This window comes from Eleutherodactylus coqui, chromosome 1, assembly GCF_035609145.1.
Source record: "Eleutherodactylus coqui strain aEleCoq1 chromosome 1, aEleCoq1.hap1, whole genome shotgun sequence".
Lineage (NCBI taxonomy): Eukaryota > Metazoa > Chordata > Amphibia > Anura > Eleutherodactylidae > Eleutherodactylus > Eleutherodactylus coqui.
The window spans coordinates 414,601,831-414,625,546 of record NC_089837.1 but is presented as its reverse complement, the minus strand read 5'-3'; the positions used below and the strand labels follow the sequence as shown (position 1 = coordinate 414,625,546).

At 42.7% G+C, this 23,716-nt stretch overlaps 1 protein-coding gene across 2 annotated transcripts in view; it reads left to right on the top strand.

Moving 5' to 3' along the window:
• The window catches only part of PIBF1 (progesterone immunomodulatory binding factor 1), a 188,376-nt gene that overhangs the window by 80,924 nt on the left and 83,736 nt on the right, over positions 1–23,716 (top strand). For both annotated transcript variants that reach the window (XM_066581127.1, XM_066581136.1), the window contains exons 11-13: positions 9,617–9,782; positions 14,576–14,726; positions 16,932–17,022. In XM_066581127.1, the coding sequence (XP_066437224.1) occupies positions 9,617–9,782; positions 14,576–14,726; positions 16,932–17,022 (408 nt within the window). The remainder of the gene's footprint in view (positions 1–9,616; positions 9,783–14,575; positions 14,727–16,931; positions 17,023–23,716) is intronic.

The following is a 23,716-nucleotide window of genomic DNA, read 5'->3' as shown; positions in this document are numbered from 1 at the left end:
TTAATTCTTTTAAATTCCTATTTTAGGTCTCCCGCGGATCCGGACGGCTTCCATAGGCTTCAACAGAAGCCCGCGGGAGCCGAGCCCGTGGGAGACCCGCACGAAAATGGAGCATGGTCCAGATTTTTTCATGCTCCATTTTTTTTTAAATCCCTTTTATTGACCATCCGCGGGTATTTATCTACCCGCGGGTGGTCAATGCATCCCTATGGGATGCGGATCCGCGTACGGGAGATCCGCTGCGGATCTTAAATCATATTTTCCCCGTGGACATGAGGCCTTAATGTTGACAATCATATGTAAAGAACTCTAGAGGATGCTTTCTTTATTTCCCTAAGACACTCTATCTTATGGAGCTGACTCCTAGATGCAATTGACATGTAGCTCTCACAACACTGCAGCAGATTTCCTAGTACAATCTAATGGACAGTGAATACTTAGACTAGACAGTCTTAGACCAGTGAGACACCAGAGTATTTCAGTCTGATTTTTGCATCCTTAATATGGATATGTGAGCCAGCCTGACCATGGATCTGCTGACCCAAATTCCATGCATCATAGGAGTTTTTGATTTTCTGAATTTGGGTTAGGAGACCTACGGACAGACTGGGACACACATCCATATTATGAATCCAAAAACGAGACTGAAGTATACAGTGTGCCATTGGCCTTAAAATGCATCAGATTGATCACAGTGACTCTGCTGGCTGATGAATCCTGGCTCTTATTTAGATTGTCTAGTGTTACCTTTATACAACCTGTTAGTTGGCCTAGTTCGCGCAAAATTTGGTGCAATTTTTTTGTGCACAATATTGCTTTTAAGCCATGCCCACCTTAGCAAAACCATGCCCTCTTCCTTGTAAATCTACTTTTTTTTGACCATGTCAGAAAGAGCGCCTGCAAGTGTCTAAAACACAACATAAATGTAGAGCAAAGCATATAAGACAGTTTCTGGCTATTTTCAAAAGTACATCTTCCCGAGTATCTCCAGCTAGGTAATGCTATTGTTGCTTGCGTAAGAAAAAAAGACTTGTGTTTGTCAGTGGTATACTGTATGTGTGTGAGTAAAACACACATGAATTATTTTTACCAATTTTTATGCAATGGTGTTTATATGAGTAACCTGTAAAGCAATATCTATGTACAGACATAAACAGGTCATTAAGTTCAAAGTCATTACATGTTCAACTTGACATTTTCTATTTGTTGATTATTTATCTAATTTGTGTCTCCTCCCCTTCAGTTTCATCGCATTGCTTCTAGTGTTTCCTTGTACAAATGAGAATAGGGCTGATCCCTCTGCACTGTGACAGCCCTTCAGATATTTGTAGACGGCTATTACGTCTTCTCTCAGCCTTCTTTTTTGCAAGCTGAACATTCTCAGATCCTTTAACTGTTCCTCATAGAACATAGTTTGCAGACCGCTTACCATCTTGGTAACGTTTCTCTGAACTTGCTCCAGTTTGTCTATGTCTTTTTTTTAAAGTGGGTTCCCAACACTGGACAGAATATTCCAGATGAGGTCTGACCAAGGAAGAGTAAAGGGGGATAATTACCTCACATGATCTAGAGTCTATGCTTCTCTTAATAGATCCCAGAATTGTGTTTCCCTTTTTTGCTGCTGCATCATATTGTTGACTCATGTTCAGTCTATGATCTATTAGTATACCCAAGTCTTTTTCACATGTGCTGCTGCTTAGCCCAATTCCTCCCATTCTGTATGTGCTTTTTTTCATTTTTCTTGTCCAGATGTAGGACTTTGCATTTCTCCTTGTTAAATACCATTCTGTTAGTCACCGCCCACTGTGCAAGCTTTTCTAGATCTTTTTGAATCCTATCTCTCTCTCTTCACTCATTTATAAAAATGTTGAATAACACTGGGCCTAGGACAGAGCCTTGTGGTACCCCACTTGATACATTCTTCAACTTGGATGTGCAGCCTTTTAGACCACTCTTTGAGTACAATCACTCAGCCAGTTGTGAATGCACCTAACAGTTGCCTTGTCAATCCCATATTTGGTCATTTTTTCAATAAGTATATTATAAAATACTTTGTCAAATGCTTTACTAAAATCAAGAAAAACTATATCCACCGCATTTCCCTGATCAACCCAGTCAGTGATACGATCATAGAAGGAAATTAGATTCGTCTGGCATGACTTGTTTGTAACAAACTCATGCTGGCTCTGGTTAGTTACTCAATTTTTATCCAAGTAATTGCATACATACTATTTAATAATTTGTTCAAAGATCTTTCCCAGTATAGAAGTCAGGCTCACAGGCCTGTAGTTTCCTGAATCCACCTTCTTCCCTTTTTTAAAGATAGGGACAACATTTGCCCTTTTTCAATCTTTTGTTTTCCACGAAATTTCAAAGATTATGGTGAGTGGTTGAGCAATTACTTCTGCTGCTTCCTTTAGTATCCTAGGATGTAATTCATCTGGATCTTAAGACTTGAATTAATTTAAGTTAGCTATGTGTTCCCTTACCATCTCTCTGCTGATACATAGCCTTCATTCTTTTATTCCCCCAATAGCACAGGGAAGATTAGTTGATGTTCCATCTACTTTCTGAGAGATTCTATACGAAATAGGAATTTAAAAGTTCGGCCTTCTCAACATCATTTTTAAACAATTCACCATTTTCATCTTGTAAGGATCCAATAGCATCTTTGACTTTCCTTTTGCTTTTGACATACCCCCAAAATCCCTTTTTATTGCTATTGGCCTCTGTTGCAAGCCTCAATTCTTTATTAGCTTAAAGGGGTTGTCCCGCGCCGAAATCAAAATTTTTTTTTTCAACAGACCCCACCTTAGCAGACATTTAAAAAGAATGCATTTGTTATTTAAAAAAAAAAATTCGCTTACCTGCATTCCCGTTCTGCAGCTTTGAAGATTCTTCTTTTCTTCTTTCAAAGATGGCGCCGCTGGTCTTCTTCCACGGTGCACCGCGGGTCTTTTCCCATGGTGCACCGTGGATTTTCTTCTCTAGTCTTGCGTTCCACTGCCGATTACAGCCACTTCATTGGCTGATCGGCACCACGTGACGGAGGCGGAGCTACGATGACGTGGAGAAGAGGGAGGAGCCAGGACGCAGCTCGTGAGCCCGGAGGGAGACAGAAGAGGATTCCTCTGTGAGCAAGCGCGACTGTTTGTGCGACCAGAGAAGAGGCTTCATTGTCGCCATGGAGACGGGGACGCCAGCGCCGGAGGGGGTAAGTGTATAACTTCTGTATGGCCAATATTTAATGCACAATGTATATTACAAAGTGCATTAATTTGGCCATACAGAAGTGCATAACCCCACTTGCTGTCACGGGACAACCCCTTTAAGCTTTTCTGACACTTGCCCTACAGTTTCTGCAGACCGCATTATATTCTTCTTTAGATATGTCCCCCTCTTCCCATTTGATAAACATATTTTTCTTTCTTTTTAACGTGTGCAAGTTCTGTGTTCACCCATCCCGGTCTCTTTAAATGCTTCCCATTCATCCTTCTATTGGGCAATGTTAATGATTGTGCTTTGAGAATCTCATTTCGCTTTATTTCCCAACCTTCTTGGACATCTCTGTCCTTAAGAACATCCAGCCATTGGATTACTCTTCCTACCCTCTTTCTGAGTTCATTGAAATCTGAGTTTTCTCAGGTCTTCCTCCCCTTTTTATTCAAAATTCAAGGATAGCATGATTTCTGCCTCCTAAGGTCCCAGCCACCCTTACTTCCTCAACCATTCGCTCCCTGTTGGTAAGAATTAGGTCCAAGATAGCGGATCACTTGACATTTGTCAATTTGTAAACTTTTTTCGACACAAGGTAGTTCCTTTTTTTATCAGATTTGCTTTAACCATTTCAGTGCCAAAGATGTATGTTCTAAGTCCATACAGAGTGTTACTTCAGATATGTCCTTGCTTAAAATGTCTATATCTTAGGTTGTATTGCAGATAGAGCTTTTGTTGTGGCCTTAAATCTTGGCTTTAAAACAATAAGCGAAGCTATATCAGCAGTACAACATGGGATGTAGTCATTTGAAGTAGGAGTTGCACATGCCTGTAGCTCTCACTGAAAGTCTCACTCCCAACTGTATTTCTACAGCCTATATTTCAGGCTGTATTGCAGATAGAGCTTTGATTGTAGTCTGACTTTAAATATAAGAATCTTGGCTTTAAAACAAGACAAAAATCAATGTTCATGCAAATCTAACAAGCAAGCTGCAGTAAACATGAATGGTAGTCCATTGTCTGCACTCCAGTCCAGTGACCAGGAGTAGAAACTGAATTGTTTATTTTAAGGCCTCATGTCCACGGGCAAAATAAGAATTAAAATCCGCAGCGGATTTTAACTCTTCTCCCGCCCGCGGATCCGCATCCCATAGGGATGCATTGACCACCCGCAGGTAGATAAATACCCGCGGATCGTCAATAAAAGTGATTTTAAAAAAAATGGAGCATGAAAAAATCTGGACCATGCTCCATTTTCATGCGGGTCTCCCGCGGGGACGGCTCCCGCGGGCTTCTATTGAAGCCTATGGAAGCCGTCCGGATCCGCGGGACACAAAAATCAGATTTTACTCACACGCTCCGGTTCTTCTCTTCGCAGCGGCGCCATCTTCTCTCTGTCGCGGCCGGATCATTTTGCTTCGGCCCGGCGCATGCGCGGGGCACGTCACCGACGTCATCATGCACATCCGCCGAGCCGAAGAAAGAAGATCCGGCCGCGACGAGAGAAGATGACGCCGCAGCGAAGGAAGTATCCGGAGCGTGTGAGAGGTAAGTTAATTCTGATTTATTCCTATTTTAAGCGCTCATGTCCGCGGGGCAGGAGGGACCCGCTACGGATTCTACATGGAGAATCCGTAGCGGGCCTGATTTTCCCCGTGGACATGAGGCCTAAATATCAGGTTACATAAAAAAGGACACAAACATTATAACAATGTTTATAGAATAAAAAACTAAAATACTTGCACTTCCAAGATCGTGTGAGGTTCACACATGACACTAGTCTACTTAATTTATATGTAAATGTTTAAAAAATAAATCAAATGTAAGTTTAGTGGGATAACGTTTCTCCCTGAGGATAGTGCCAAGTTGACATACAGAGATTTACATAGGCGATGCTGTGCTCCCTGGGGAAAAAAATTAAGGTAGCTTTTCATCCCTTATTTGTATACGTTTTCCGAGTGAGAGTTGCATTGCTTAAAGGGGTTGTCCCGCGCCGAAACGGGTTTTTTTTTTTTTTTCAAACCCCCCCCCCCCGTTCGGCGCGAGACAACCCCGATGCAGGGGTTAAACAAGAACACCGGACAGCGCTTACCTGAATCCCCGCGCTCCGGTGACTTCTTACTTACCTGCTGAAGATGGCCGCCGGGATCTTCTCCCTCCGTGGACCGCAGGGCTTCTGTGCGGTCCATTGCCGATTCCAGCCTCCTGATTGGCTGGAATCGGCACGTGACGGGGCGGAGCTACACGGAGCCGCTCTCCTGCACGAGCGGCCCCATTGAGAAAAGAAGAAGACCGGACTGCGCAAGCGCATCTAATCTGGAGATTAGACGCCGAAAATTAGACGGCTCCATGGAAACGAGGACGCTAGCAACGGAACAGGTAAGTGAATAACTTCTTATAACTTCTGTATGGCTCATAATTAATGCACAATGTACATTACAAAGTGCATTAATATGGCCATACAGAAGTGTATAGACCCACTTTGTTTCGCGGGACAACCCCTTTAAATAAGACTCCCTACATCAACTTGGTGCTCTCCTCAAGGAGATATTTTATCCTCCGCCGACCCATGTTAAAGACCTTTCACCCAGCCAACCAGTCCCATGCTCTGCACTGACTAGGGGCAAACTCCCCAAAACAGTCTGCAGATGGGTGTCTTTTCCTTCTGGAGAGGGCTCTCGTTCGACTTGTATCCTCAGTCATGTTAGGTCCTGTTGAAGGGTCAAAGGTTGACTTATAGGCACATCACCTTCGAATAGGTGGAGCTACTTTTCCATCCCCTTTTTGCATACAAAGTGAAAGTTCAAAATTTGCAAAGTTTCAGCATACCATGCCAGAAAATTCCAAAGTCTACATTTACATGTACATGCATTTTAAACCTACTCTTTAATTTTTCGGCTCTATGGAGAATCTGTAGCTTGACTTTCCAATTTTAACTATTGCATGACAGCTAGCACTCAGGAGTATACTCAGCTGCGTGCAATTCACAGCCTGAATTGCAATTGGGAAGTAGTGCAACACAAAGTCCCCACTAATGAGGTCCATGGAGGCTTCTTCCACGTGACTCTATTTAGGTTCTTGGTCACACACAGCCCAATGTAGCACATGTAAAAGGCAAATAATTTTTTTCCCTAGTGGAATTCATTAGAAAAACATTGTAGTACAGTGCAACATATACCTTATTACGGAGTATCCTCACCTAGAATGTAACGTTATCTAATTAATTGCTTTCAATGTCATGTCATTCGCTTTCCTGAAAATAGTTTCTCATTTGCCCTCAGCATCTAAATACATACAGCCATTACTGGAAGAGCTATATCAATAATCTTAATGTATGTCTAAAGGAGATTTCATCATTTCTCAGACCTGTTTTGTTTTCTGCAGAAATATATTACAGAACTCTATGTACTCATTTACAAGGAAGTACGACAAATGGGAAAACTGAACCTTTTAGAAATATCTGTTGAGACATGAGATGTTACTTTATCAGGGTTTTAGTCACATGTGCAGCCAGGATTGATTCATCACACGAAATGCCTATTTGTTTGTTACATACAGTATGACTTTCATGTGTAAACCCATGAATTTGATCTGAAGCAGGGGAGCACAACGTGCGGCCCGCAGAAATATCTGTGTGGCTGCTCAGATGTAGTTTCTTTTGTGAGGGTGAAGAATCATAGAGTGGTAGAGTTGGAAGGGACCTCCACGGTCATCAGCTCCAACCCCCTGCTCAGTGCAGGATTCACTAAGTCATCCCAGACAGATGTCTGCCAAGCCTTTGTTTGAACACTTCCATTGAAGGAGAACTCGCCACCTCCTGTGGTAACCTGTTCCACTCATTGATCACCCTCACTGTCAGAAAGAGAAGTGGTACGTAACAGGGCAAGACCTAGAACTAAGGTTGCACTGTGTAGCCTTGTTTGGGTCCCCTATACATTAGGAGAATAAAGTTTCTTGACCCATTTAGCACTCCAGAAATGAGATAGGGACATCATATATGCATGCAGCTCACTACATTGTAAATTTATATTACTTACGAAATGCCAGGCCATTACCTTGACATCCATCATCAACAATATAGAGAGCCACATGCAATGTTGACTCTTCTTTGGAGTGCTGATTGGGGGAAGGTGACCCCTATTCTCCAAATAGCTGGGAGTCCTAGAAGTGGAACTTACTCGGATTTATTATGGTATATACTTAGGATATACCATAACTCTCCCAGATAATAATACCCCTGCAGCCCATGGAAGTGTTTGAGTATTGCAATGTGGCCCTCAGACCAGAAAAAGCTGTACACCCCTGAGTACTAGAGTGTTCTCTAGTAGTAGGCTCCCAGTGTGTCAGTGAATGTATCTATAACCCACAGTGCAGCGGACCTATGCCAAAAAAATGTCGTCTTCCAGATGTCAGCGTCTCCTTTTTCAACTGTACTGGCAATTGCAAAATCACAACAAAAACAGCACAGTTATGTAACTGCCATAGCCAAAGTGCTGGCTTTTGCAAAAGCATTGAGTTTTTACATAATTTTGCAATAAAACAATGTTAAATGTGAATATACACCCATATGCTCTAGGGGTCATGTGTTTGAGAAAACCTTTTATTTTTTTATAGTTTTGCTTTTAAAAACGTATACTAAAAAAAGTTTGCAAATGTTAGCAGTAACATCTGCTCTACTATCATCCTGAAGGGCTCATTGATTTTCACTACGTGGCAGCTTATCAAATTTCTTCCTACTTGTCTGTGTAAACTGGATGCAGTTTTGAAGGAGGTCATGATGCCTTTCTAGGACACTCTTTTTATACCGTACCTTTCCTTCCTTTCGTATCCACAAATCTGCACCAAAACTGCCTGTGTGAATCCCTCTTAAAAGTTTTGGAAAAGTGTAGGAACAAAAGCGCCGCAAAAATATCACGCAAGCAAAAATAAATTTGTTGTCCGCTCACTGTTTCATTGACCAACCAGATCTCCTGTGCAAAGAAATGCGCAGAACAGTGGCAATACAAATCCAATAGAAGAAAATCCAGCACCAGGTTGGATGTGGATTATAAAATGTAACATAGTAGTATAGTATTATGTCCATCTAGTTCAGCCTGTTTCCACACCCCTTGTTCATCCAGGGGAAGGCAAAGAGCTCTCAATGAGGTAGAAGCCAATTTAGCCCATTTGGTGGAAAAAATCCTTCCAGACTCCATAATGACAGTCAGAATACTCCCTGGATCTTGTTTGAGAGTTCCTACCTGACTCCAAGACTCGGATCAACAACCCCGCTGGTTATTAATGTCTATATAGTGTAATATCATAGCTCTCTAAAAAGGCAGCTAGTCCCCTCTTAAACTCCTCTATGGATTTTGCCATCACCACGACCTAAGGCAGAGAATTCCACACGTGCTTTATTTAATCGAAAATAATAATATCCAGTAACAGACCACATCCAGTGTGGCTTACCATGACTTTCTTCCGTTGGGTTGGTAAATCATACAAGCTTGCAGAGCTTACTTTGTGTAGCTACATATGAATTATGCATTTAGAAGATACAACAAAGCAATAAAAGGAATTCTCCCAGATTATAAGAATAATCTACTGTACATAAGAGAAGACTAGAATAAGATTATTTTTTATAAAATCTAATTCATAGAAAGTTACAGGACCTGGTTGACCCACCACAAGCAATAACGTATTGTCTCAAGACCACAGGTTGGGCAGCATTGGGACATTGGTCTGTCCAATTGAATGGATTACCACTGGTCAGATTTGAAGGGCTCTGGGAAAGAATGGATTAAAGCATACTTTTACTGAACATGATCATTTTAATTTACACGTTTCACAACTCACCAAGCATATAATATACAAGGAGGTGGAATTTTAAACAGGGTAATAAATGCGTAGAATATGGTAGAAAGTTATACAATGAATGTTTGTTAAGTAATCAAGAAAACTTTTTCATCTTCATTTCTCTTAAGCATCATCTGGGATATTGCCCAACAGTGGCAAACTGGCATGGTAATCATGGTACTCTATTGGCACAAACTGTTCTAGAATCTACAAAATGTTGTTCTTCCAGCAACCGTTTTTATCTTTGCACGGCTCTGGAATGGTTTACGATCATATTATTCTTTGTCTGCCTTCACTAACTCATTCTGCAACATCATCTACGAAATAACGGGTCATGTTTAAAAACGCCAAAAAAGTGGACTTTGATCATTCTTTGCCCAAGCCCTGTATTTGATCCGTATAGTACCATAGATACAGTTACTATAAAGAATTGTTGTGTTTGATTGGATATTAATTACCATTATGTCAGGGCTCAGATTTTTTCCTACATCTGATTGTTGAGTACATTTTTTATTAAGTTTTATGTTATTATTATTATCTTTGATCATGGCAAATCCTTTTTCAGGTATAGGCAGTTGCAGCTGGGTACAGAGGGCAAAATGTCTGAGCTTCTCCATCAAGCAAAGATGAAATCTTTTGAGGCTGAACGTTCCCACATAGTATTGGAGGAGACCACGGACAACCTACAGAAGTGCCAACTAGAGTGTGAGAAGTATCAGAAAAAGCTAGAGGTATGGATTGGATATTTTAGTCTCATTATTATCTATTAGAGATGAGCGAGCATACTTGTCCGAGCTTGATGCTCGTTCGAGTATTAGGGTGCTCGAGATGCTCGTTACTCGAGACGAGCACCACGCGGTACTCGTCTCGATTAAACGAGCACTGTCCATTGAAAGCAATGGGCTGCCGGCGAGCGCGGGATGAATTTTCGGGAAGGGCTTAAAAATATAAGCCCTTCCCTGAAATTCATCCAGAAATGTGTAAAAACAAAAAATATATATATACTCACCCGGTCCCGGCAGACAGAGTTCAGCCGCGGCCGGCAGCAGTTCTCCTGAACTGCTCTGAGTAGTATTCAGCAGCCGGGGATTTAAAATCCCCGGCTGCTGAATGAGCTGCCTCTGGTCATAGCCTGACCAATCAGAGGCAGCTCTCACTCACACCCATTCATGAATTCATGAATGACAGCTGAGAGCTGCCCCTGATTGGTCCCTGCGCTGAGCCAATCAGAGGCAGCACTCACTCACCCATTCATGAATGGGTGTGAGTGAGAGCTGCCTCTGATTGGTCAGGCAGTTCAGGAGAACTGCTGCCGGCCGCGGCTGAACTCCGTCTGCTGGGACCGGGTGAGTATATATATTTTTTCTTTGTTTTTACACATTTCTGGATGAATTTCAGGGAAGGGCTTATATTTTTAAGCCCTTCCCGAAAATTCATCCCCGCTCGCCGGCAGCCCATTGCTTTCAATGCTGTGGCAGAGGAGAACGATCTTTATGCTGACCGTGCGGGGGGGGTGTCACTCTTGCCGCTATTGTGGCTGAATAGTGGGACCTGGGAACCTGAAATGCAGCCCAGCATGTTGCCCCTCGCCTGCCCTATCCGTTTCTGTGTCGTTTCCAGCACTTTCTTGGGTTTTGCAGATTTTTTTACCAATGAAAACCTTAGCGAGCATCGGCGATATACAAAAATGCTCGAGTCGCCCATTGACTTCAATGGGGTTCGTTACTCGAAACGAACCCTCGAGCATCACTGAAAGTTCGACTCGAGCATTTTGGTGCTCGCTCATCTCTATTATCTATGTATCTCAGCTGGTTACATACTTTTCATTTTTCTTAGCGCCATCATTGTCACAAGATGATGACCTGATAAGACTTTCTGTTCTTCTACGTGTGCTCTGTCATCTCTGTGTGTTGTGATATTGTGCTTTGTCCTTGCTTCACCTCTTTGCTCGAAACCAGCGTGGCAGGTTGCCTTTGTTGCTTCGGAGCGCTCATTGTTTCATTTATATTTCTCACCAAATATGCTGACATACCACAAAAATTCACTGCGTATGTTCAAAGCAAGTCAATGTATGTTTAAACATGTAGTTTAACCATATGATTTCCAGCAAGCTTTACATGTATCTTAACACAGAAGTGTATTCATTATTTAAGTATGCTTCCTATCTGTTCTCTATGATACTATACTTTTTAGGCTAGTCTACACAGAAAGAAATATTGCTACTAAAATATAATGAAAATATTGAAATTTGATGGACCAAAACTGAAATCCATAAACCTGATTATTAATTTTAGGTGACATTTCTTTTACAATTAGAATCATGTAAATAAATTTAAAAAGTTGTTCTTTTGACATTTGTCTAGCTATTAATCTATTAGTATTAAAAAATATATATATATTTCCTGGGTGGCCATATTGAATATATTGTGTGAATAGATGGTACAGCAGGGAGTGTGTGCTTTATGACCGTTGCAATGAATGCTTTTTAATTGTCAATGGAATATAGTTTTTAGGCCTCATGTCCACGGGGAAAATCAGGCCCGCCGCGAATTCTCCATGCAGAATCCCGCAGTGGGTCCCTCCTTTCCCGCGGACATGAGGCTAAAAATAAGCTTAAACTTACCTGTCCGGACACTGTGGATCTTCCCTCCGTCGCGGCCGGATCTTCTTTCTTCGGCCCCGCGGATGTGCTCGGCACGCCAGCAGCGTGCCATGCGCATGCGCCGGGCACTCCATTTTTTTTTTTAACTCCTGCTTTCCCGAGCTGGAGAGCAGAAATTCAGGTACGGGTGTTCCACGGATCCGGACGGCTTCCATAGGCTGGAATAGAAGCCTGCGGGAGCCGTCCCCGCGGGAGACCCGCACTAAAAATGGAGCATGCCGCGGTTGTTTTCCTGCAGACGCAATCTGCGCCTCAGGGGAAAATGACATCCGCAGGTATTTAAATCACATTTTCCCCGTGGACTGCGGATTTTAAATCACATTTTCCCCAGGGACATGAGGCCTTAGAACAGTGGTGAAGCATACTCACTTGTATGTATAATGTTACTGTCCTGCTTTATCTATGCCTCCAGTAATACAACAGAGCTGGCATTTAGGCTGGGTTCACGCTACAATTGTTTCCCTACACTTGTATATCTGGAAAGCTTTTGACATGGATGCTTAATGTGTCCATAGGGTCCAGACTAGGGGTATCAGAAGGACCGTCCATTTGGCTGTCATCTGTCAGGGATACAATGCTTAAAAACATAAAAAATTGATGGCAGGAATAGACCATATGGACCATTTTTCTGGAAGGAAGAGTGTGGGAGACTGCACTATTTTTATTTTTAGAGTCTTGTTAAAAAAGAGTTAGTCTATGAATGACGGATGCCATTTTATGTAATCTGTTACAGGCATCCCTTTATCGTATATGTCTTGAGTTTTTAACACAGGTTTGCTATACATATGACATTATAGCCTATTGTTAACAGATCCATTAAACAAATGCATAACAGTGGCATCTATTACCCATAGGCTGTGATGGCATCTGTTTAACAGATCCATGGTAAAGAATCTCAAAATGTATCTGTTAAATGGACTTCGTATTAGTCTACGGGGATGTTTATTCTGCCCAAGTCTGTTCAGCAAAGCCAGACAGGTTAGCAGGGTCCACGGGCAGGGTTGGATTTCGCTGTGGGCTCCCGCATGCGGAGTCTGACCTGCCCGTGGACATGAGACCTAAAGCTACGTAGCATGAAGAAAGGCAAAAGAGTTGGCAAATTAGAATGTATGTTATGGAATGTATTTTACTATTCCTATGCCAAATGTCTTTGAGGTAAGAATGGGAGTAGGGTTTTGTAAGGAAGGCGGGAGGGTTGCTTTCATGTTGATAACATTGGGAGCTTTAATTTGGTATAGATGTTTCTTTTACAACCAGAATGAATCCCATGGATATCATGTAAACAACAGTGCCTGTGCCAGTGGTCCATTATGTTATGTTGTGGCCTTGTCAAATAAAAAAAAAAATAAAAAAATCCCATTTTCCCCATCATTCTGCACTCAATACACCATAATGACAAAGTGAAAACAAAATGTTAAAAAGTTTTGTAAATGTTTTTAAAACGAAAACTAACATTTTGCATTCACATAAGTTTGGCAGTGATTCCAGCCTCCAGTCGTCTTGGGTATGATGCCACAAGGTTGGCACACCTGGATTTGGGGATTTTCTGCCATTCTTCTCTGCAGATCCTGTCAAGCTCTGTCAGGTTGGATCGTGACTGTCTGAAATCAGAATGTTAGGAATCTTTGTAAATTAAAAAAAAATAAAAATTCACATTTTGCATTGGCATCAGTATTCAGACCACTTGGTATGACACTTGAAATTTAGTTCTGTGGGACTCCCATCTCTTTAGATCATCTTTCAGATATTTCTACAGCTCAGTTGAAGTCCACTTATGGTAAAATTCAGTTGATTGGACATATTTTGTCTATAAAAGGTCACACAGCTCACAATGCATATCAGAGCCAAAACCAAGTTAAAACACAAACCTCATAAGCTTTTCATGATATATGCGTATGTTCAACGTAAAACATAACTTATGGGTAAACGAATGCCACTGTTAGGCCTTCATTACAGGCCTCTCTTTAACATATATGCTGGGAGCTTTTCCAGTAAACAAAGGAAAAAAAGGGACAAACTGGCCGTAAGATAAACCAATGCATTTGGATCTACTCCTCCCAATAAAAGAAAAAGGTAGTGATGGTGGTGGTTTTTATATGACATATGAGTACTGTATATACTTGAGTATTAGCCGACCCGAGTATAAGCCGAGTCAATAAGTTTTACCACAAAAAACTGGTAAAACTTATTGAGTCGAGTATAAGCCTAGCTATACTCGAGTGTATACTAGATTTAAAAAAAAAACGCAATACTAACCTCCCAGCCGACGTCTGTGTTCCCGGCACAATGCTCTCCCCAGCGGTGTGGCGTGCTGCTTGAGACTTTTCCCCGCTGTTATCTCCCTGCTCGGCTTTGAATTCCCTCGCCGTCAGCGCTGTGTAAGTAAGCGCTGTGATTGGATTGATTGCCAGCCAATCACAGCCGGCACTTGATTAAACCAATCACAGCCCTTCAGCTTACTTACACAGCGCTGACGGGGAATTCAAAGCCGAGCCAGGGAGATGACATCAGGGAGAAGTCTTAAGCCGCTTACCGCATCGCCAGGGAGGCCATTGCGCCGGGGACCCAGACGCCGGCTGGGAGGTGAGTATTGCAGGGTTTTTTTGTTTGTTTTTTTACCTCACTCGAGAAAAAGCCGATGGGGGGCTTTTTCAGCACAAAAAATGTTCTGAAAAACTCTGCTTATACTCGAGTATATACAGTAATTGCCCGTTTTATTTGTAGTAGACTAACACACATATAGAGAAGAGCTGCATGATGAATCTGCTTGACGTCACCGACTGTCTACATTATTTGAGGTAAATAACTCGTCCATTCCTAATAAATTGGATTTTTATTATTCAGCATTTTTTTCTTTTCTAGGTTTTAACAAAGGAATTTTATGCTCTTCAAGCCTCCACAGAAAAGCGAGTTACAGAGCTACAGGCGCAGAATTCTGAACAGCGAGCACGACTGGAGACATATGAAAAGTTGGAACAGGAATTGGATGATGTCATAATTCAGTCTGCACAAAGCAAGTTTTCATATTCATTCTTTTCTCTTTCACCCGTGCATTCATATATACAGCAGTGATATTGGAAAAATTGCTGTTTTCCATCAATATGTATGAATTATTAAAAACTGTCACTAAAAATGATGTAACGTGTAAGTGTGATGAGCCTAAAGAGCTGATTGTATTCCTATCTACAGATCTGGTTGCAATTGTAGTATCTATGGGGCTGCTGTATGTCCTCCAAGACAGGTGATGCTAGATGCATTTGTCACTTCTTATATTTCTCCCTTTTAGGTAAAGTAACATGCACACTTGGCCATCAGCTATCTAATCTTTATGTCAAGCTTTGCACCCTTGATTTTGTGTTCTTGAAGTGTAACTAAACTTAAAAAAAAAACTTCGACATATCATAATGACATATCAGAAGTTGGTCAGGCAAGAGACCCCAACTGATTGCTAAAATGAAAAGTCTGAAACACTGAGCCATGAGCTGTGCCCCCTCAACTATGATCTGACGGGGCCCATTGCATTTCCTGCCATTGACACCCATCATCACCTCTGTTTGTAGTGGTGTTGTGAACAATGAAACTGGACTGTTACAGAGTGGAACCGGGTTGTCTTCAGTGACGAATCCAGGTTTAGTTTGGGTATTGACGATGGCTGTGTTTTGTGTCTGGAGACCTCGGGGTGAGCGCCTCAATCCTGACTATTTTGTAGATTGGCAAACTACCCCACTACTGGTGTGATGGTCTGGGAGACGGCCACTGTGGGGGGGTCACTATTTCCACTGGGGCCGCTGTGGGGGGGATCACTATTTCCACTGGGGCCGCTGTGGGGGGGATCACTATTTCCACTGGGGCCGCTGTGGGGGGGATCACTATTACCGCTGGGGTCGCTGTGGGGGTCACTGTTACCGCTGGGGCTGCTGTGGGGGGGGGTCACTATTACCACTTGGGCCGCTTTGGGAGGAGGGGTCACTGTTATCGCTGGGGCCACTGTGGGGGGTCACTATTACCGCTAGGGCCACTGTGGGGGGTCACTATTACCACTGGTGACGCTGTGGGGGGTCACTATTACCGCTGGGGCTGCCTGGAGGGTCACTATTACCACTGGGGTATCTTTACACGTGGCAGAAATGCTGCAGAATGTTCTCAGCGGAAATTTCTGTGGCAAATTCTGCAGCATTAATGCATCCAAAAAGCAGTCCAAATCTGCACGCTGTCTATTTTGAAACAGCCCTGTCCTTTTTATTACGACAGAAGTAAAAAGAAAAATCATACGTTGTGATAAGCCCCGCTCCCTGAAGTGTTGGCACTTTGCGATAAATAAGTGGGTTTTGGGTTGCAGTTTGGGCACTCGGTCTCTAAAAGGTTCGGTAATGGTCTGGGAAGCCAACGCATGCGACAGATGGTCACCCCTAGGAGTGGTACAAGAAACAATGACAGCTCAGCGATATGTTCAGGACATTCTGCAGCCACATGTTGTCTTTCATGGCAGGGCTTCCAAGAATTCCAAACAAAAGTGTCTCTTACCTTTAAATGGGTTAGCTTGGAGAGGGCGGCAGTGTTAATTTACTTTTGTATGTCTAAATAGACCTCTCCAGTGGTAGCATGGGTTTTTACAAAATTATCTCAATAGCATCCATATAGTAGTTCATGGAGACACTTTATCTAAGTAAGCATTACCGCTGCCCTTATTTAAACAGAATCTGCCACCAGGCTCATGCTGCCTTATCTATGGGCATCATGAACCCAGGACAGGCATGGATACTGCGGCACTTCAGAATGAACATGCTTTGAAATTTGACTCGGAATAGTGCTTCAAGTCATGGGGACAGGCCATGTCAGTCTCTCTCCAACCTGATCTTAGAGTGACAGCGCTCTTCTTATAACACAAGCAGGAAAAGGAGGTGTTACTGATCAGGGTGGGAAGAGGCCAGCATGGCCCGTCCCGTGACTCAAAGTGCCCTTCCAAGTCAAATTTCAAATGCCATTGTTTCAGAATAAAACCTACATGGGTCCCGTGTACATATCTGGCCTGGGTTCATGATGCTCATAGTTCAGGCAACATAAACTTTGGGATAAGTTCCCTTTAGTAAAACTGCTTTTTTTTTTTTTTTAACGGAATTTGTCATCATTCATTATATTGTTTTTGTGTGAATATTTGCAAAGTAAACATTGTTTAAGAATATGATCATAAGCCAATAATCCTTTTTTTCTTTTACAGTGGATGATGAAGCTGAAGCTGAAAAAGTTTTGTTTTCATACGGATATGGAGCCAATGTCCCTACTACAGCTAAACGGAGACTAAAGCAGAGGTAAAAACACTGAGTAAAAAGGATGTGTTAGATGTGCAATGGTGAGATACCCCTACACAATAGCGCACATCAGTCAAGGTGTTAGTTATAGTTTGGTATCATGACTACTGTATATTGAGCTAATATGAGCGGTCCATCTGCAGTGAACGTATCCTTTTGAAATCAAGCCTAGATCATACATGCTAAAAGGCTTACAATTTTTTTCCTCTTACAAGTAGCAAAATTCTTAATGTAACCAGCTAAAAATGATTAAAAAATTATTACCTGTATTTTTTTCTACAACCCATGCTAGTGCTTATTTAGATGAAACATCAGAATTGCCGACTTCATTGTATGAAGGCCCATTTACACACAAAGATAATCTTTCAAACGATTGAAAGATTTTGCAATCTATTTGCATAAAGGCTAGAGATGAGTGAGCATACTCGCTAAGGGCAATTGCTCGAGCGAGCATTGCCCTTAGCAAGTACCTGCCCGCTCGAGACAAAAGGTTCGGGTGCCGGAGCGGTGAGTAGCGGCAGTCAGCAGGGGGGAGCGTGGGGAGGAAAGAGGGAGAGAGAGATCTCCCCTCCGTTCCTCCCCGCTCTCCCCCGCTGCTCCCCGCCTGCCGCCGGCACCCGAACCTTTTGTCTCGAGCGGGCAGGTCCTCGCTAAGGGCAATGCTCCCTCGAGCAATTGCCCTTAGCGAGTATACTCGCTCATCACTAATAAAGGCCCATTTAGACACAAAGATTATCACTCAAAATTTGCTCAAAAGCCATCTTTTGAGCGAAATCATTGTGTCTAATCACGCTGCCATCGTTCGTGCACTATTCGGTCACCATTGATTTCTAGCAAGCTAGAAATCACCAATGACTCTTATCAGCGCCGCATGCTGATTTTCTCAGCGGGTGGCGCTGATAGCATTCTTTCAGCTGGTATCCCACTGGGACTTCCCAGCAGGATACCACCTGAAAGCTCCAAGAACAAAGCTAATTAGCTACTTAAGAGTTATGCAAAAATGATCGCTCAAAATTGTCACTCAAACTGTCATTAGAGCGATTATCTTTCAGTCTAAATGCACCTTAAACTATTAATGGCCATTAAAACTTTATCATCTTCATCTGCATATAAAAGGGCCTCCAGGAGCTGTTTGCAGAGCCCAGTGTGTGATTACTCACACAACCCAGCTGTGCAAACAACTTTGTTCTCTTCGCGGCTGCCAACAGATTACAATGTTATCTGCCGTCTCCCGTGGAGAACACAGCGTGCAGTCTATTGAGACATACATTATCTCTCAGTAGCTGAAGGATGGATTTTAAGTTCAACTTAAAATCATCGTTCAAGCGAAAAGTGCCCGATGCCTGCGTTTACATGTAACTATTATCGCTCATTTTCAGTCGTTGGCGATAATCGTTACGTGTAAATGGGCCTTTACGTGTTTCCTTATCTGTTTTTGTACAAGCACTTTAAAGCAGATCAATATTGTGTACACTATTTTTTGGATCTACACTATTCCAAAAAATGTCAATAAATGTATACCTGTTTATGTTAGGAGCTTTTTTATTCCTTTTATTTTTTTATAAAAAGTGAAAAATGATTGACAAAGATGTAGTTCTAGTTGTAATATATTTATGCTCAGAAGAGCGATTGTTGTAGGTGTAGTGTGTAGATGGCAGCTTGTCCTAAAGAAAAGTCATAGCTGATGGGAATTTGGCGTAAGCACATCCAAAACCTAATTCAAAACGAAAAGTTCAGAGTTACCTGGGACCCCTGGCCTAAACTAATCTATTCCTGTGTAGTCTTTTAGAAGTAATAGAAAAATGCCTTCTTAGACTTTGTTAAAGAATCTCTAAGTTTGTATATGTGCAGTCCTGTATAAATTATACGCATTGAGTCATCAAGGTGCGAACCCTGTAGTGGGATTCCTTCCTAAGAAATCTAATTCTTTCGTTTTTACAGAACCCCTCCTACTCCCTCCCCCCACTTCCCACTAAAAGCAATCTAGCATTTACATGCACAAAGTTCTGGGTAATGTTTTGAACATGCATTGATCTATGTTCTATTACTGTATATTTAATAAAAACAGAGTTTTAAAACAAAAACATAATACGGTGTTAGAGTTCTATACATTGCTAAATCATATAAATAGTCTGAAATACTCTGACTTGTTTTTCACTTCATGATTGTAGTAACCAGCATGTCTACTTCACAATCTACCAGCTCTTCTGGAACTAAAGAAAATACTAAGATTTGTGCACTTGTTCTCCCAGTGCTCCCTGTCAGCCTACATGCTGTTAATGGACGTGTCAATCTGAGCCCCATAACTTTCATTACCTGTTTGCTCTGTTATAGCCATGCTGACTGTACTGTTTTTACAAGGCCTTTTTGGTCTGTTGACCTCTCATCTTCTCTGTAAATCCGTCATCACATTGTGTTCAGCTAATTTAGAAGTTGCTAATGCACGGTGCAAACAGCTGCACTGAATCTTACATTCTCAGCAAACTTTCTTTGGAAGCAGTGAAAATCACAAGACTCCATCACATGAAATTGGAAGTTCTTAGCAAGGCTCCTTCATGCTGATAGCAGCAGTGCTTCCATGTACTTGTTCCATGTGTAGTCAGCATTCCCTACAGAATATGTATATTACCATGGACGGGCATGTTAGGTCCTGAGCACATTATTTTTTTGTTTTCATTCAATGTATACACCAGGAAAATCTCCTGACATATATATTAATCGAAGACAGTGACAGATGTCAAACAGTTTTTAATAAAACTTTATTGCTCTTATTTTTACTTTTTTTTAGCCCCCCTGGAGGACCCCAACTAGCGATGCTTTGATCGCTCCTGCAGTATGATGTACTGCTATAGCATTACCTTACGGGGATGGCTTGATAAGCAGTCCTCTAAGACAGCCCTGGGGCTTTTCAGAAGGACCGCGGCTGCCATGACCCCCGAACAGAATTGACAGTGGCATTTAAAGGATTGATAGCTGCGATCGGCCGCACGGCCCATTGCAGCTATTGCCCGCGGGTGTCAGCTGTAATAAACAGCTGACGCCCACGCTATGTGAAGAGAGGTCACCCTGCGATCTCTCTTCATACATACCCCGACCCTGCATGACGTAAATGTACATCATATAGTGGGAAGGTGTTAAAAAGAAGAGGGCCCAGAACTGACCCCCTTGGGTATCTCATTAGTAATGGTGACCCAATAGGAGTATGTACCATTTATAACCACCCTCTGCTTTCTATCACTGAGCGAGTTATTTGCCCACTGTTCTGTCCCAGTTGGGGCTCACAATCTATATTCATCTATCTATATGTTTTTGGACAGTGGAACGAAACTCACGCAAGCATGAGGAGACCATACAAACTCCATACAGTTGTTGTCCTTGGTGGGTAGAGATTTGAACCCAGGACTCCAGTAGTGTAAGGTGACAGTACTAACAGCTGAGCCATTGTGCTTTACAATATATGTGCAGGAATATACAGAGTTGCTAAAAAAGAAATTAGACACTTTTACACTTTATATGGGACCAAAACCGTTAAACAGGTAGACACACGATACATGTAGTAGCATAGAGTTGGGATGAAAGTTGAGACTGCAGCTTTTTGTGATGTCTGCATGACGTGAGCAACCGTGGGGCCAAAAATTTCAGGCCACTGGTGGTTTATACAAAAGGAACAGTTCTGAGAGACCGCCTGTAGCAGAGGAACAAGTAGATTGTGTTTGTGAAAAGGCAGGCATGTTTATGTTCAAAGGTATTTTATTAAAGTTATTTGTAACATACAACTTACAGCATTGTCTTTTCATGTCACACTAAGGTGCATTATTCGCGTTTTTCATAACTTATGGCAATTCAACTGAAACTGAAGTAAAACATATACTGCTTGTCTGATCTCGTTTTACACAATAGATACCTCCTGAAACTTCAATACTGTCCTCCAGCTGAGTTTATCTTCATAACTAACGTTGCTACTTAAATCTCTCTTTACGGAAAACCAAAATTATAACCGCGTAACAATACTTATAATCTGTTATCCGGCTACCACCCCGCCCCGGGTATAAACCAGGGCGTGATGGCTGTCGGAACCATACAAAACTTTTGAAAATACTGATGATAAATCTACCGTATTTTTCGCTTTATAAGACGCATCGGTATATAGGACGCACCCCCGTTTTAGAACGGAAAAATAGGGGAAAAATTTTTTTAGCTCACCCAGGGACAGCGCAGGGATAGTGACGGAGCAGAGGGAGCAGCAGAGGTCCGAAAAACTGGCGCTCCATATCACAGCGGCACGTCTATGAAGCAGGAGGAGGAAGGAAGGAAGCCGTTTCGAGGCGGGGAGCAGCAGTAGTACCCGCCGGCGCTCACGACCAATCACAGGTATGTATGGGTGGCAATGGGGAGGAGACTGGTCGCACATTTGTTCGTGCGATTGCGAGTTTAACACGCAATCGTGCAAACTAAATCGCGTTCGCGCGTTAAATTCGCGATCGCGCTAAAAATGGCGATCGGAACAAATTTTTTGGCACATTCACTTTAAAAAGTGAATCTTATAAAGCGAAAAATACGGTAATCATGGGGAGTATGGAGAAGAAGTGGGAGAATGGGGTATGAAGAGGGGCTTGGGGAAAAGAGGAGGGTAATGGGGGAGGAGAGGAAATATAGAAGGGTAGAGAAAACCTCGTAGTGCCTCAAGTCTCAGTGCGTCCATTAGTCCCTGAGCTTGTTATCAATCGGGCAATTCGCCCCTCTGAAGCCACCCGTCAAAGCCTGCTGACTTTCGAAATGTCAGCCATGGTTCCCATATCGCGTGATAAGATGTGTATTTATTATCGTTGCCTGCTCTCAACTCCTCCATATGACTTATCTCGTCTAGCGCTGTTACCCAATTAAGTCTAGAGGCCGGGACTTGTGATCTCCAAAGGCGAGGAATTGAAACCCTTGTTGCTAATAGGAAGAATCGGAGGATTCTTTTCTTGTTTATCCCTGTTGACCACGGTAAGATTGACAGGAGAGCAATTTCGGGAGTAAAGATTAGAGAATCTCTGGTCAAGGCATTATGTAGTCCCTCAGCCGCCTTCCAGAGAGGTGAAATCTGAGTGCACGCCCACTATATGTGTGTGAGTGACCTGGTTTCCGTCCGGCAACTCAGAAACTCCTGGGTAAAATCTAGCCAATTGTTCCGTGGTGCGATACCATCACGTAAGCAATTTAAAGTTTAGTTCTTGATGGTTACCTGATGCTGTCATCTTGTGTGTTAGACACTGAGCCTTCGCCCAATCCTCAGCTGGCACGATTCGTCCCAGCTCCTTCTCCCAAGATTTCCCGAATCCCTCTCCAGAGTCCCGGCCCCCCTCGGCGACCAGAATGCCATAGACCGCGGAGAGTTCACCCTTCTTTTTCTGAGGTGCTTCACATAGCTCCTCAAAAGGGGTCGAGGGCTGTGTCAGTGTGGTTATCGGTCCCAAGGTTCTTATGTAATGAGCAATCTGATGGTATTGGAACCACATGCCTGCCCACGGTCCCCCCTCTCCCGAGAGTGCATCTATTCGCAGGATTCCATCCTTGTCCATGATGTCGCGCACCCTAGGGCATTGCATTCTCAGTCCCTCCAGCAAAGGTAATCCGGTGTCCCCTTGAGGGAAGTCCGGGTTCCCCGTCAGGGGTGTCCATAGCCCTGGTACCCTTACCAGTCCACATTTCACTGCAAAGCCGTCCCAAATTTTTAGTATTGAGCTCATTAAGGGGGATATTTTAATATCGCGTCTACCTAAACCTCCCTTTAGCCAGAATAGACCTTGTATTTGTTTAGTTGTTCGTTCTAGTTCTACCCAGTGTTCCGTGGGGACTTCTCGTGTCAGGTCTAGTACTACTTTGCAAATTGCGGCTCTATAATATGACCACAAATCCGGAAGCCCCAATCCACCTCTATTCTTCTGCTGTGTCAGTAGTTTGTAGCTAAGGCGTGGCCTAGATCCTTTCCAAATGAAGCGGGTTGCAATTTTTTGGAATCTGACAAAATAGTCTTTTGGTATATTTATGGGTAATGTTTGGAAGAGGTAGAGGAGTCTGGGCATGGCATTCATTTTGAGTGCATTAATTCTGCCCAGCCAGGACAGGTTCAGTGTTCTCCATTTATCTAGATCTTTTATGATGGATGTGAGAATGGGTTCGAAATTTAGCCTAAATAATTTCCCCGTGTCTGAGGACAGGACCACCCCCAGGTATTTTATTTGATCCTCTCTCCATCTTAAGGGGAATTTTGTTGATAGTTGTGTGATATCTTCCGCCGGGAGTGTAATGTTTAGTATCTCCGATTTGGTCATATTAATTTTGAAATTGCTGACCCGGCTATATTTTTCACATTCTTGCAAGATAGCGGGTAGACCTTTTTGGGGGTTTGTCATGTAAATCAGCAGGTCGTCTGCAAATAAAGCTACCTTGTGTTCATTCCTAATGGCTTCATAGCCCGTTATTTCTTTATTGTCCCTAATGGCGTTAGCTAGCAATTCTATTACCAACGCATACAGTGTTGGGGATAGAGGGCATCCCTGGCGTGTTCCATTCTTTATGCTAATTGGGTTGGAGAGCGCGCCATTCACCCTTATTTGTGCAGTGGGCTTGTTGTAGAGGGCCATAATCCATTGCCTGCATCTGTTACCCAGTCCTATCTGGCTCAGTGTGGTTTCTAGAAACGACCAGT